General features: G+C 39.9%; 2 protein-coding genes across 6 annotated transcripts in view; one reads left to right on the top strand and one right to left on the bottom strand.

The window, feature by feature from the left end:
* LRRC19 (leucine rich repeat containing 19) overlaps window positions 1-9964 on the top strand; it is a 57619-nt gene extending 47655 nt beyond the window's left edge. For all 3 annotated transcript variants that reach the window (XM_056520791.1, XM_056520800.1, XM_056520804.1), the window contains one exon: window positions 8215-9964. In XM_056520791.1, coding sequence (XP_056376766.1) covers window positions 8215-8525 — 311 coding nt within the window. In that variant the 3' untranslated portion in view covers window positions 8526-9964. The remainder of the gene's footprint in view (window positions 1-8214) is intronic.
* IFT74 (intraflagellar transport 74) overlaps window positions 1-14601 on the bottom strand; it is a 118038-nt gene that overhangs the window by 84682 nt on the left and 18755 nt on the right. For all 3 annotated transcript variants that reach the window (XM_056520777.1, XM_056520768.1, XM_056520758.1), the window contains exons 7-8: window positions 12679-12738; window positions 10348-10409 (exon numbers count right to left, since the gene is read on the bottom strand). In XM_056520777.1, coding sequence (XP_056376752.1) covers window positions 10348-10409; window positions 12679-12738 — 122 coding nt within the window. The remainder of the gene's footprint in view (window positions 1-10347; window positions 10410-12678; window positions 12739-14601) is intronic.

Here is a 14601-nt window from a genome sequence, read left to right as displayed (position 1 = left end):
TGCGCTCGCTTTATGTACAGGATGTACATGTGTGTCCTGGTGCGTTACGTCAAATGTCCATAGGGGGTTAAACTAATTCACAGAAGTTTGTTGAAATAAAAAAGGGTTCCTTGCAAAATAATCCATTTTTGCTGTATCTAGCTTTTCTACTGTGTCAGTATAGGCTTGTAACTGCTTGCTTTTTGCCTACTTTCCCTTTACAATCTGGGTGTGCACACATAGCACTGTAAACTGTAAAACCTGCAGTATTCAAACACAAGATTAAGATTTACACAATTTTGTTTTGCTTATGTCCATGTTTTAAAACCTGAAAACTATCCATCAATCTGAGGAATAATCATTACGGACAGATCTTGTAGTAAATCCCCATGCAATTTGTCCAGGACACACTTTGTCACTTCATATCTTTACTTTGTGTGAACTTGTTTGTCACATCAACCCAACCTCTTCTTTACATAGGTGCAATAAAGATAAGGAAAGCAGGGAGCAGTTCACAGGTTTATTGATTCTCTTCTGAGGCTGCACAAAGAGGAAGAAAATAACACAGACTGCTCTTAGGGTAAACACACACTGGATGGATTTGTTGCAGATTTTCTGTGGGAAATTCCTCAGGCAAATCCACGGCAGATTAGGGTACCAGCAAAAGTAAATGGTATTTTTTACATTTTTTTTTTTTTTTATTTATTTTTTTTACACACAGCCAAAATTTTCCTGACTGAAACTGACCTGTGGTCCGCCATTACTACAACAGATCCACACCAAAGTCCATGTATTTTGCGGTGAATTTTTTTTGCACAGCAAATTGGTCTATTGAGCTTTTACCCTAAAAGGGGATTTCTGTGTCACCAGAAAATTACCTGTTTATAGAAAGTGTTTATGGTTGGACTGCAAGTCGCCAGTATATATTGAGATACTGGCAAAATGGTATGCCAATATTATATATATATATATAGTAGCAGCCAATTCTCTTTAAGGGTATGTTCACAGCATCTGAAATTTGCACTGTGAACATTACCATTTGTGTGAATGAGTCTTCTGTGGACACACTGTAGAATTTAAGAGGTGGACAATGCCACTGCTGAAATTGACCCGCACAAAGAAAGAACATGTTTTATTCTTTGCGCAGAAATCCGCGAGATTTCTGGTGATGGCGCAATGCCGCGCAGTCCTCCGCCTGATGGGATCTCTGATCACGGAATTCTGCGAGCAAAGATTCTGTTCACATTACTCAGTGTAAACATACCCTAACAGACTGAACATAACCTACTTGTGACTATGTTGAATTTTTTTTGCAGAACATCATAGTGTGGTAGACTATAATTAAGAATTTTTGCCAACTTTTTTCCCCACCTATGTCCATATCTGTACTAACACCTTAGCGCTCACTAGCACACACTAGGTTTATTGTATCTATATAAAGGGCACACTCAGGGAGTATGGGAGTGGGTTTACAAGATGAGCCCGCACTATACATTGGGGGGTGTTAGCTTTGAGTGTAAGCTAGCTAAATGACAAGTACTTGTCCTGTCATGTGTCTGATTGTTCCCCCCTCCCACAATGCAACTGCATGGTTGATTGTCACAGCAGCCAGGAGCCTATTGAAGGCCTATGTGACTGCCATGTTAGATAATCAGTTGTCGGTTTGGGTCATCAGACCCACAGCCATAAAGTCATAATACAGCCGTATCAAGCAAGTACGAACCTGTCCTTATGACAAAAATGAAAATTGGTTGCATCCTTAAGGGTTTCAAGAAGGAAGTCATCCTGTTGTCATTTAGGCCACTGATGCCCATAATAGGCTGAAACTTTCTGTTCTGTAGAGATCATTCTTTTTAGTAGTGTCCTTACTATCATCAAATATAGGATTACAATAAGAGAAAACACACCTTTATTATTAAGCTGGATAGAGATAACACTGAGTGCAAACAGGTGTGCACAATGGCACCATGACTCCAGCTCACCTCACGGCTTCTAACTCCTTTCTCAGCATGGACAGGGCTCGATTTCCAGCCCGAACACAAATAGCAAAACAGAGAGGATGTCCAGCCCAGTATAAGTTAAATAAATGTTCCATAAAAGTATGCAGTACAGCACTTGGCACTGGGTTTAGACCCTAAGAATTTCTGAAGTAGATATGCCCTTACTCATGGGTGTCACATGACATTTAAGACCAGGCTTTATGGATGTTCAATTGCCAGATGATAAACCATACCAGCTGTAAATACACCTTCTGGTCTCAAATGCAAGGTGAAAGACCAGCACTGGAAATTGGTTTGTCTTCAGACATGGTTATAACTGGTTCTCAATTCTGTCAAAGGGTAGTTTCTAGACAGGGGCGCACACTGGGTAACATGTTGGCAGCATAAGAAATAATCGCAGGTAAAAGCCACAGGCCTAGGCACAGCAACACATGTATTGCAGCTATAATGGAACAGTGCGGTAATTCCAGCGTTGTGGTATGGGGTGCTATACGTGTGAAACAAGTAGAGCATAGGCAGACGGCAAATAGAAATAATCACGTAGCACTCACCATCCTTCATTCCTTCCTTGCTTTATTATATATTCATATGTACAGAACACTGGAAAACAACGCTGAGTGAAGCAGGGAGGGAGGAAGGGTGCGAGGGAGAGCAAGATGACAGAACTGAAGGATGGTGAGAGCTACGTGATTATTTCTATTTGCCGGTAGCATAAGAAATAATACAACTACGTGGCTTCGCCATAATGGATGTGGGTACAATGTATGTGGGTAGTACAACGAGGAAACGCAAAACTAGAATAAAACAAGTCTGCTAGGGTTGCAGCTCGCAATACACCTCAAGGTATTTTATCCAATGCCATGATCAACAGGTAACCTTCCTAAAAGCATGGGCCACTGAGAAGGTGGCATCTCATCCAGGGAACGTGGCTACAAAAAACTTATGAGATTGTGAGGCTTTTTGGATGTATCAATTAGACACTACCATTCCTAATGGCTTAACCCCTTAAGGACACAGCCAATTTTTATTTTGTAATAAATGAGAAAAAAGAAAGAGGAGCCCACACCTCAAGGACAGTGATAATAAATATTATAAGTTCAATGTAATTGCATAATAATTTATTGTCTGAGACCGTTCTTCAAATATCAAATGAATAAAATGTATCAAAATATAAAGTGCATATAAATTCCCCTCACAGGGCCCTTGTGAGAGGAATAATCACATCAAAATAACATAACTATAATAAAATTTGTGCAAAATGAAATAGTAACACCTGCCAAATAGTCCGGCAATGTGACTGATAATCCGGCAATATTGGTTAACTGATAGTCCGGTATTGAACTGATTTATAGTCCAGCAATAGGATATGGTAAAATGGTGAGTTGAATGTCCAGAATTACTGACCAATATGCCACTGATGTAAGAAAGAGAATTATATTACCGACTTCGCTGTGCCGTCTCCTCTCGCTGGTTAGTGAAAATGCTGGTTGACCAGCCACACTTGCAAGCGCCCACAGATCAACCAGCATTTTCAGTAACCAGCAAGAGGAGACGGCACAGCAAAGTCGGTAATATAATTCTCTTTCTTACATCAGTGGCATATTGGTCAGTAATTCTGGACATTCAACTCACCATTTTACCATATCCTATTGCTGGACTATAAATTAGTTCAATACCGGACTATCAGTTAACCAATATTGCCGGATTATCAGTCACATTGCCGGACTATTTGGCAGGTGTTATTTCCTTTTGCACAAATTTTATTATAGTTATGTTATTTTGATGTGATTATTCCTCTCACAAGGGCCCTGTGAGGGGAATTTATATGCACTTTATATTTTGATACATTTTATTCATTTGATATTTGAAGCACGGTCTCAGCCAATAAATTATTATGCAATTACATAGAATTTTTAATATCTATTATCACTGTCCTTGAGGTGTGGGCTCCTTTCTTTTTTCTTATTTATGTCAAATTATCATACCTTGGGTATAGGTTTATTGCCCAATCCATCTCGGCCAGTGTATAATTGTGAGCTGCACGATTGTTCTTACGAGTATCCCAATTTTTATTGTGTTTGAATTTTTCCTCCTAGCTTTTTAACAGACATACTATTTTATTTTTGCTTCTACAGAGCCATATAAGGGCTTCTTTTTTGCGTGACCAATTGTAATGACACCTTTAAATTTGCGATAAAATGTACAGCGAAACAAAAAAAAATTATTACTTGTGGGAGAAAACTGCAGTTTTGCAACTTTTTTTCTCTTTTTTTCGGGGAAACGTTTTTAAGCAATGCACTTTATGGTAAAGCTGACATGTTCCTGACTTGATGACCTAACACTTTACATGTTCCTTTTATTCTGTAGGTCAATGCCTTTTAAAAAAAAATATCCAATTAATATAGTTTTTCTATTATTGTACTACTTTAAAAAAAAAAAAAAAAATATTATTATTTTTTTTTTTTTTAACAAAATAGCCCTGATTTACTATTGTAAACCCAAACATATTTTGTCGGGTTGTGCGCCAGATTATAGCACATTGCGACAGAAATTCTGTCTGCGCCAGAATGTGCTCCAGAATTGAAAAAAAATATCCAAGGGAAAAGGGTGTGACCGCAGGGAAAAGTGGGCATGGCTGCTGAAAAGTGGGCGTGGCACCGACCTTTTCCCAAAAACTCAACATATTTACTAAGGTTTCCACAGAAAACATAGTGGATTTGAGCTGAGGAAAACCCAACAGATCAGAGCATGTGTAAAAAAAAAAAAAAAAAAAAAAGCAAAACGAAGGCAATACTGCAAAATGCAGGGAAACATTAGGAAATACTGGGGGGGGGGGAGAATTGTAGAGGATTAAAACCCACAAAAGAAAACTACACTCCACTCTTAGTAAATTAGGGCCAATGAGTATGTGAGTATGTTTAAAATTGTCCTCATCGGAACTCTATGACTTACGGCATATTTTTCCATATATGGGGCTGTATGAGGGCTCTTTTTTGTGCCGTTATCTGTAGCTTTCAATCAGCATGGGACTTTTTGATCACTTTTAATAAAAAAAAATTATGATATACTATGTGACCAAAAATATTTATTTTTGGCATTTGGTATTTTATATACTTGTATATTTATTTATACTAGGGATGTCCTGATACAATTTTTTAAGACAGAGTATGAGATCGGTGATGTTCTGCATTAACCACAGGTCCTGGCTATGACGCGCTCTCAGCTGCTGGGCGCGCTGCATAGTTCAGCACCTCCGTGATACCTGCCGGTGAGTATCGGATTAGGTATCGGGGACATCTGCAAAATGTCCAGTATCGGTCCCAATACCAGTACCTGGATATCCCTAATTTATACCATACACAGGACTTTAAAACATCTGTCAATCCGGTGGCAGGTAAGGGGACCCTTCGCCTCCATTTTAGCTCATCGGATCCAATGAGCTCCCAGAGCTAACCCACATACAGTCATAGCCGTAAATATTGGCACCCCTGAATTTTTTCAAGAAAATGAAGTATTTCTCACAGAAAAGGATTGCAGTAACATGTTTTGCTATATACATGTTTATTCCCTTTGTGTGTATTGGAACTAAACTAAAAAAGGGAGGAAAAAAAGCAAACTGGACATAATGTAACACCAAACTACAAAAATGGGCTGGACAAAATTATTGGCACCCTTAACTTAATATTTGGTTGCACACCCTGGAAAAAATAAATGAAATCAGTCGCTTCCTATACCCATCAATAAGCTTCTTACACCTCTCAGCCGGAATGTTGGACCATTCTTCCTTGTCAAACTGCTCAAGGCCTCTCTTATTTTCCCAACAGCAATTTTAAGATCTCTCCACAGGTGTTCAATGGGGTTTAGATCTGGACTCATTGCTGGCCACTTCAGAACTTTCCAGCGCTTTGTTGCCATCCATTTCTGGGTGCTTTTTGACATATGTTTGGGGTCATTGTCCTGCTAATATTTTTCCACAATTTTGGTTCTCAAGTCCTCAGACAGTTCTCTTCTCCTCTTTCTGTTGTCCATGCTTAGTGTGGCACACAAAGACACACAATGCAAAAACTAAGTGAACTTCTCTCCTTTTTATCTGCTTTCAGGTGTGATTTTTATATTGCCCACATCTGTTACTTGCCCCAGGTGAGTTTAAAAGGAGCATCTTATTTTTCCACAATTTTGAAGGGGTGCCAATAATTTTGTCCAGACCATTTTTGGAGTTTGGTGTGACATTATGTCCAATTAGATTTTTTTCCTCCCTTTTTTGGTTTAGTTCCAATACACAACTAGGGAATAAACATGTATATAAAACATGTGTTACTGCAATCCTTTTCTGTGATAAATACTTCATGGCCGTAAATTTCCAACATTTACGGCCATGACTGTATCTCATCTAAAAGGGGTACTCCGGTGAAAAACTTTATTATTTTTTTTTTTTTTTCAATGAACTGGTGCCAGAAAATTAAACAGATTTGTAAATGACTTCTATTTATAAATTTTAATCCTTTCAGTACTTATTAGCAGCTGTATGCTACAGAGGAAATGCTTTTCTTTTTTAATTTCTTTTTTTGTCGTGTCCACAGTGCTCTCTGCTGACACCTCTGTCCGTGTCAGGAACTGTCCAGAGCAGGATAGGTTTACTATGGGGATTTTATTCTGCTCTGGACAGTTCCTGATACGGGAATCAGGTGTCAGCAGAGAGCACTGTGGTCAAGACAAAAAAATTGCAAATGCAAATAATTTCCTCTGTAGCATACAGCTGCTAATAAATACTGGAAGGGAAAATATATTTTTTAACAGAAGTAATTTACAAATCTGTTTAACTTTCTGGCACCAGTTGAAAAATGTTTTCCACCAGAGTACCCCTTTAGATGCCGTGATCGGAATTGATCACAGCGTCTAAAGGGTTGTTGACGGGCATGGCAGGATCACCGCTGCTGATCATAAACGGTGAGTGTCTGGCTACTGATAGTAGCCGACACTCACCACATGTGAAGCAAGCGTTGTCTAGGGGTTAAATCTCAAGAGGAAATTGATCCTGCACTATAAAAAAATTATATAAAAAAAACTCATGTCCACTCTTAGGGAAGTATAGAATTTTATCTAATTTTGTAGAATCCTGGCAGAATGTAAGGTCTCTGTGCAGTCACTAAAATATTTGTCCCCATGCACGCATTTGCATTTGGGAAGCCAACTTTTCCTCTGCACAGGTTTTAATAAATCTCCCTCATGATCACTATTGTTTTGTTGTGTTGTTGTTTTGTTTTTATTTCAATCAAATGTTTTATATGACTATTATATGTTTTTATGTTCTGTGGCATTTGAGAACCAGTTATAACCATGTCTGAATACAAACCAATTCTCTGTGCTGGTCTGTCACATTGCACTTGAGGCCAGGAGGTGTGTTCACCACAGGTGTGGTTTATCATCTGGCAATTCCACATCCATAAAGCCTGGTCTGGGATGTCATGTGACACCCATGAGTAAGGACGTGATGTCTACTTCAGAAATGCTTAGGGTCTGAACCCAGTGCCAATTGCTGTACTGCATACTTGTATGGACTGTTAATAAAGGCTATCTTGTGAAACTCATACCGGGCTGGATGTAATCTCCTTTTTGGATAACACATGATCCACCACTGACAAAAGGCTCTAGTGCCAGGTCTCCTCCTTGCAGACATTCTGCATGCAACAGAGTCCCATTATTTATAATGGGATTCTGCTGCTCTATGCACACTGTGGAATCACCACACAGGAATTCTGCTGGCCGAATGGACGTCCACCCAAAGTATGAACATGTTTATTGTTTGGGCGGAATTCTAAAGAACTGCATTGCCATTTATGAGACGCAGCACTGCATTGCTGTCTATGAGATGCCGATGCCCGTTGCAAGCAGACATTCTGCTGCCGGAACTCTGCCAGCTGAATGTCCGCAGTGTGAAAGAGCCCTAAAAAGGTGTGTAAATCAGGACAATGTGAGCTATTTAATAATAATGCAATCTCATTTTGGGGGGAATGGTCACAGGTATTATTTGAAGGGGGTGTCTTACTAAAGATACCGATGGCAAATGAGTCTATGAGCCAGATATCTACTATATAGAGTGGCTATCACTATGCTGACAAATATGCCTTTTAGGTTTTTTTTTTACTCTACTTTTGACTGCGCTCATGGATACTTGTAAATCATGTATTGCTGTGTAAATTTTTTGATCTAAGGTTTACTATTTTCTCATCAATAGGGAACAGCTGGACATTCCTGGTTGGAGTAATAGTTGTTGGGCTTGTCACCTCATTGCTAATACTAGCTGCAGTCAAGTTCCCAAGATGGTATGACTACATTCTCAGCTACAATCACCATCGCCTCAAAGAAGAAGAACCTTACATGTTTGAGGAGGAGTTCAATGTGGACTTTGACATGTGCACCAATGACAAAAACCAAGAGGATGACACTGTTGTGGTCTTTGAGCAAACACACTCTTTTGTGCCAGAAGAAGATGGATTTATAGAAGACAAGTACATAGATGAACATGATATAACGGAGTTAAATTAGGCCTTCAAAGACAGATTTTAATTTCCTTTTTTAGGAAATTAAATAATGTATAAATAAATCGCATAAACCCCTCTAAAATACCAGAGGCTGGTCCTTGTAGAATACAAAAGAAGAAATACTTTGTCATATGTTTCGTCACTTCCCATGGTTGGGGTTAAAGAGGACCTGCCATATATGTCCAAAGCTCTACATTTCTCCATTTCTCTCCTATGTTTTTACCTTGAAAGAATGTTACCGGAAAAGAATGTTTGTCCTTTGTAAGAGGCCATTAAACACACATGGCCTATCTTAATGACTGTAATGCCCAATGTGGACTAAAACATTTTACAGCTGTGAAGGTAAAACAACTGTACGCTAGGCAATCATTTGTTCAACCATCAAACTATCTAACCTGTACCTTTAGACTGCAGCCAAATACGCATTTCTGATTCATAGAAATCTTTATTAGCAATCTTTATAGTGAACAGCAGGGACTGTCAACAAGACTACTTCCTACCTCTTTCCGTTTGAGAAAAGTCTACTGCACTTTCCTATGCAAAAATACAGGCTCTGTATTGACTGAATTATGGAAATCATTTTGTTGGTCTTTACAAAGTAAACTGGTAGGTAAAAGTTCCCTCTAACAGCAAAGAGCATCCGCTAAATGGTTCCAGTAATGGGAATAAAAATAAAAGCGGACAATTCTTGTTGTAGGAAAAAGAAATGTGTTTAGGAGATACCAGGCACTGATGAATGCAGAAACCATACCGTACAATAGCACATATTCAGGTACTATACTATAGGATTGTTTTTTTCCTTTAAAGGGGTATTCTGGCTTTATACATCTTATCCCCTATCCAAGTGATATATGATGGCAGTAGTCCCGCCGCTGGGAACCCCCGTGATCTCTGTGCAGCCCCCAGCATTCTGTGCCGGGCGCTGCCTCCGAGAAGGGGATGTGACATTACGGCCACACCCCCTGGTGACATCACGCCACACCCCTCCATTCATGGCTATGGGAGGGGGCGTGACGGCTGTCACGCCCACTCACATAAACATGAATGGAGGGGCGTGGTGTGATGTCTCTAGGGGAATTTCCCTTTAAAAACATGAATGGAGTGACATCTGTAGGGGAATACCCCTTTAAAAATACACCAAATTATTTATTTGCAGCAATAGTAGGAGCTTCAAGTTAATGTCAGATAAAGTCTTTAATTCATAGGATACTTTATCATCATCATATCTCATACATGTTAGGTTTAAGTCATAAATCATTTAGATACAATAAAGGTACAATATTTCCTAAATATTAATCCAAATAACAAAAAAATATATGTTTTGCCAGAAAGTAGCCCTCACACAACAGTCTGAGGGTAGTGTTATATGTATCTTTATCCTATTAAAGTAGTTTTTTTTCAAACACAACTAGTCACGTCTCCTTTTTCCCCAACTGCGCTCCACAGCCACAAATTACCTTCATTTTTAATTATCACACTTTATGAAAAAAAACCCTCTCGTGACTTTCACAGTGGTATTCCTAAAATATATTCTACTTGAACTTTTTGAATCAAAAATCTAATTAGTTGTAACTATATATATTGTAAAAAAAAAAAAAAACTTTTTAAAATTATTATAATAAAATTACAAAGGAAAATATTTATGTAAAAATTGGCATTATGAATTATTCTGACAATACATTTTACAAACAATATATAGAGATATGAGTTAAAGGTGTCGCCGAGGATCAGGATTTTTTTTTTTACAGAGTTGGTAAAAATGATTCAACCTCTTTAATTCTTCACTGATAAATTCACACTAAAGCCAAAACAAAGCAACTACTTACGATTGCCTCTCTGTAAAAATCACATCTATGCTCTGGGCCTCCCGATCATTCTGTGCTTTTAGCTATAAAAACAAAAAATAACCCCCATGAGGAACACGATTGTTAGGAAAGTAAGGGTCTATTCACACGGTCGGAATTTCCGCTTGCGGAATTTCACCTTAAATGAAAGCCCAATAGACTTTTATGGGATTCCACATTTTTGAATTTCCACATGCGGAATTTCGTCATGTATTCCGCACCAATTCCACACGAGCCAGAAACCACCCAAGGAAACGGAATTGGTGCAGAAATTCCACCCATGTGAATAGACCCTTAAAGCAAATATTCCTGTTAAAAAGGAGTTATTAAACATGTTTAAAAACACATGAAACAAATGAAACCTTGCTTCACAGAGCATGTGCTGGAGTTGGCTCGTAAAGACCAACTGTATGACTGCTGAGGAGGATGGGACCGCCCAAATGGCTCCTCACCAATAATTACCACACAGCGCACACTACTTTATATCTTTATTTTATTCTGTATGCAACAACAGCCAGTTTATACAGAAGCATCTTTAGAAACCTATTTCTATAGGATACGTATAACAGCAAAGTGGTGGTTTAGGAGATCTAACGTGCTAACAGATTCCATTTAACAAGAAGTTCAATAAAATTTAATGTATGACAAATTTCAAATCTTGGGAACCACTTGTTAAAGAGGAAAGCCATGCTTGCTTACTAGGGCGGCAACTAACTTTTCATAATCGATCAGTAAGCCAATTATTTGTTCGATTCGTCAGATTTAAAAAAAACGGCTTTAGGGGACCAAAAAAGCATAAAAAAGGGGTTATTTGGTGGGAGGGTTTTTCTACTCTACTCCCCTCCAGCACTACTGCGGTGCCTCCGGTGTCCTGCTCCGGTCCCTGGCTGCGATCCTCTTGCAGAGCTGCAGTCTGATGCTTGGGCCCAGAGTGATGTCTTGGCCCATTGTGTCATACTGCTGCCCAGCCAATCACTAGCCGAACCAGGCATCACTGCGGCCAGGGATTGCATGAGTAGCAGTATGACACTCTGGGTCCCAACATGACTCTGGCTCCAAGCATCACACTGCAACTCAGGAAGAGGACTGCAGTCAAGGGAAAAGAAAGAGAGGGGACCGCACCTGAAGGGTTTACAGGGGGGGGGGGGGAAGAGGGGACCGGACCTATGATGCAGATCCTCACTGAAGGGAAGGATAAGTGGTTCACAGACCTTGGCTGTCCTCCCTGCTTCAGGACACTGCAGAAAGGATGTAGAACAGATCTTTTGGCAGGTGTTAGGAGCGAAGGCTTCTTGTGACAGGAAGCGGTGCTCACTGATGATGCTGGCACTGGCTTCCACACTGCACTCCAGACCAGGGTCTCCAGGCCAGGGTATTCAGGTAAGCAGCATATGCCGGCCAGTAGTGGCCATTGAGTGATAGGCACCTCCCCTAACTACTGACGAATGAATAATGGAAATCGTTGACAATGATTTCCGGTATCGATTTTAATCGTTAACATCAATTAACCGTTGCAGCCCAAGTGCTTATACATACACCTTCCTATAAAATATTGAAGTAGCAGAAACAAATTTCTCAACAGACTAAAGTTGTCATATAAATTAGACTCTGTTTGGTTCTCATTTGGGTTATACAGTGGAGTTGTATGTCGGGAGTTTTCTCTTACATATACCTACATACAGTGGCATTCGTTGGCCACAATGGTATTCACATCGGCCCAAATTTATCAAACTGTGTGAGAGAAAAAGTGGAGAGATTTTCTCCCTGCAACCAATCACAGCTCAGGTAACGAGCTCTGGTAAAGCGAAACCTGAGCTGTGATTGGTTGCTGTGGGAAAATCTCTCCACTTTTTCTCTCACACAGTTTGATAAATCTGGGCCATTATGTATATGTCAAACATGTTCACAAAACATAATATATCTGCAGATTACTGACGAATTGTTGTGGCAGAGACAGACCAGTGCTATGGGCATCACTATCATTTATCCATACATACAGTATTGGTGAGTAGACCAATTGTTTACAGAGAATACGGCCTAAGCTGTACGATAAACAGCCATCTCTTGTGAAATAGCTGCACAATGAAATTAGGAGCTGCTCAAGAGTACGAGTGTTTCAAGAAGTACAAAACAAGAGGTTTCGAAAACCTTTTCACATGTATTTCACCTTTTATACTGAGCTGCTCAGAGTCTATCTCCAACCTCAAGTTAATTCAGTGTCATGTGTAAGAATATGTTTAAGGCTGATTTCAACACATTTAGTGATGCCAGTAGAGGCATTACTGGGACTTCTGTTTCTTTTATAACACTTACCATGTTATAGTCATTAAGTACTTCTTCCATGTCAGTGTTAGTATTCAGCTTGTCTACCAACTGAAAAATGAACAAAAGATCTATTATAGCCAACAGGATACGCTTCTCTAATATGAACCAATGTGGTTTAAACAATCAATCATATTATAGTGAAAGGATTGTCCTATGAGAACAACCTTATGTATGCACAGCCACTTGTCTTCAGGGGTATACAGAACCCAGATAACACCAAGTAAGTTAGTAGAGTTTGTCAATGAATTTATATAATGGAAAAACTTCCACTGATGATGCCTTAAAAGAAATGTCAGTACAAAGACAAATGGAACCAGGGAATGAGAAGCTGTGCAAGTACCTAGAGGAGACATATGGTTCCCAGGCTGTATGTTGCCAGTTTTGTTGCGGAAGACTTATTTACAAAAGTAGCATTAAAGCTTAGCAGCTCCACTTCTGTAATAACTTGTCAGCAACTTTGTATGGCTATGTTCACAGTTGCACTATCACTTTCATTCACAATGAAAGCCATGAATTGGGGTCTGTTGGGGACTGTTTTAGCATTTTGAGGAGCAAGAACAGTGGCGCATGCTATGCTCTTCTTGCTGTCAAAAGGGACATTACTGAACACAGCCCCCACAACAGAGCCACCAAACAGCAGTGTGAACAGATCCAGTGTTTAATGTTGCTCTCCCCTTAAAATAACTCAACTCACAGCCATTAATGTCTAAATGGCAGCAAAAGTGAGTACACCCGTCAGTGAAAATGTCCAAACTGGGCACAAAGGGGGAGATTTATTAAAACCTAGAGGAAGAGTAGTGCAGTTGCCCATAGCAACCAACCAGATTGATTCTTTCATTTTTAAAGAGGCCTGTGAAAACTGTAAGAAGCCATCAAATTGGTTGGTATGAGCAACTGCACAACTCTTCCTCTACACAAGTTTTGGTACATTTCCCTCAAAGTGTCAATATTTAATGTGGCCACCATCACGGCTTTAAGCCTTTCAGATATGGAGTTGACCAGAGCTTCACAGCTTGGCACTGGAGTCCTATTCCACTACTCCATGACGACATCTCAGAGCTGGTGGATATTAGAGACCTTGTGTTCCCCACCTTCTGTTTGAGGATAGCCCACAGATGGTCAATAGGATTTAGGTCTGGATACATGCTTGGCCAGTCCATCACCTTTACCCTCAGCAGTGGTCGTCTGGGATGTGTGTTTGGGTCATTATCATGTTGGAATACTGCCTTGTGGTACCGTCTCTGAAGGGAGGGAATCATGATCTGCTTCAGTACATGTTGGCATTCATGGTTTCCTCAATGAACTTGAGCTCCACAATGCCAGCAGCAGGCATACAGTCCCAAACCATGACACTTCTTTCATCATGCTTGACTGTAGGCAAGATACAATTGTCTTTGTACTCCTCACCTGGTTGTCGCCACACACACATGACATCATCTAATCAAATAAGAGGTCTCTTCGGACCACATGACACAGTTCAAACAATCCATGTCCTTAGTCTGCTTGTCTTTAGCGGGCTTTCCTTTTCTTCGTCTTTAGAAGAGGCTTCCTTCTGGGACAACAGCCATGCAGACCAATTGGATGAAGTGTACGACATATGATCTGGGCACTAACAGGCTAACTCCCTACCCTTTTAACCTCTGCAGCAATGTTGGAAGCACTCATACATCCATTTCCCAAAAACTACTTCTGGATATTATGTTGAGCATGTGTGCTCAACTTCTTTGGTAGACAATGGCAAGGCCTGTTCTGAGTGTGAAGCCACTGTATGATCTTGCCCACCGTGTTGTAGCTCAGTTTCAGGGTCTTGGCAATCTTTTTAAAGCCTATGCCATTTCTATGTAGCATAGCAATTATTTTTCAGATCCTCCAGAGAGTTTTTTGCCATGAGATGCCACTTTGAACTTCCAG

Source organism: Hyla sarda, chromosome 1, assembly GCF_029499605.1.
Source record: "Hyla sarda isolate aHylSar1 chromosome 1, aHylSar1.hap1, whole genome shotgun sequence".
NCBI lineage: Eukaryota > Metazoa > Chordata > Amphibia > Anura > Hylidae > Hyla > Hyla sarda.
This window is presented reverse-complemented; position numbering and strand designations above follow the sequence as displayed.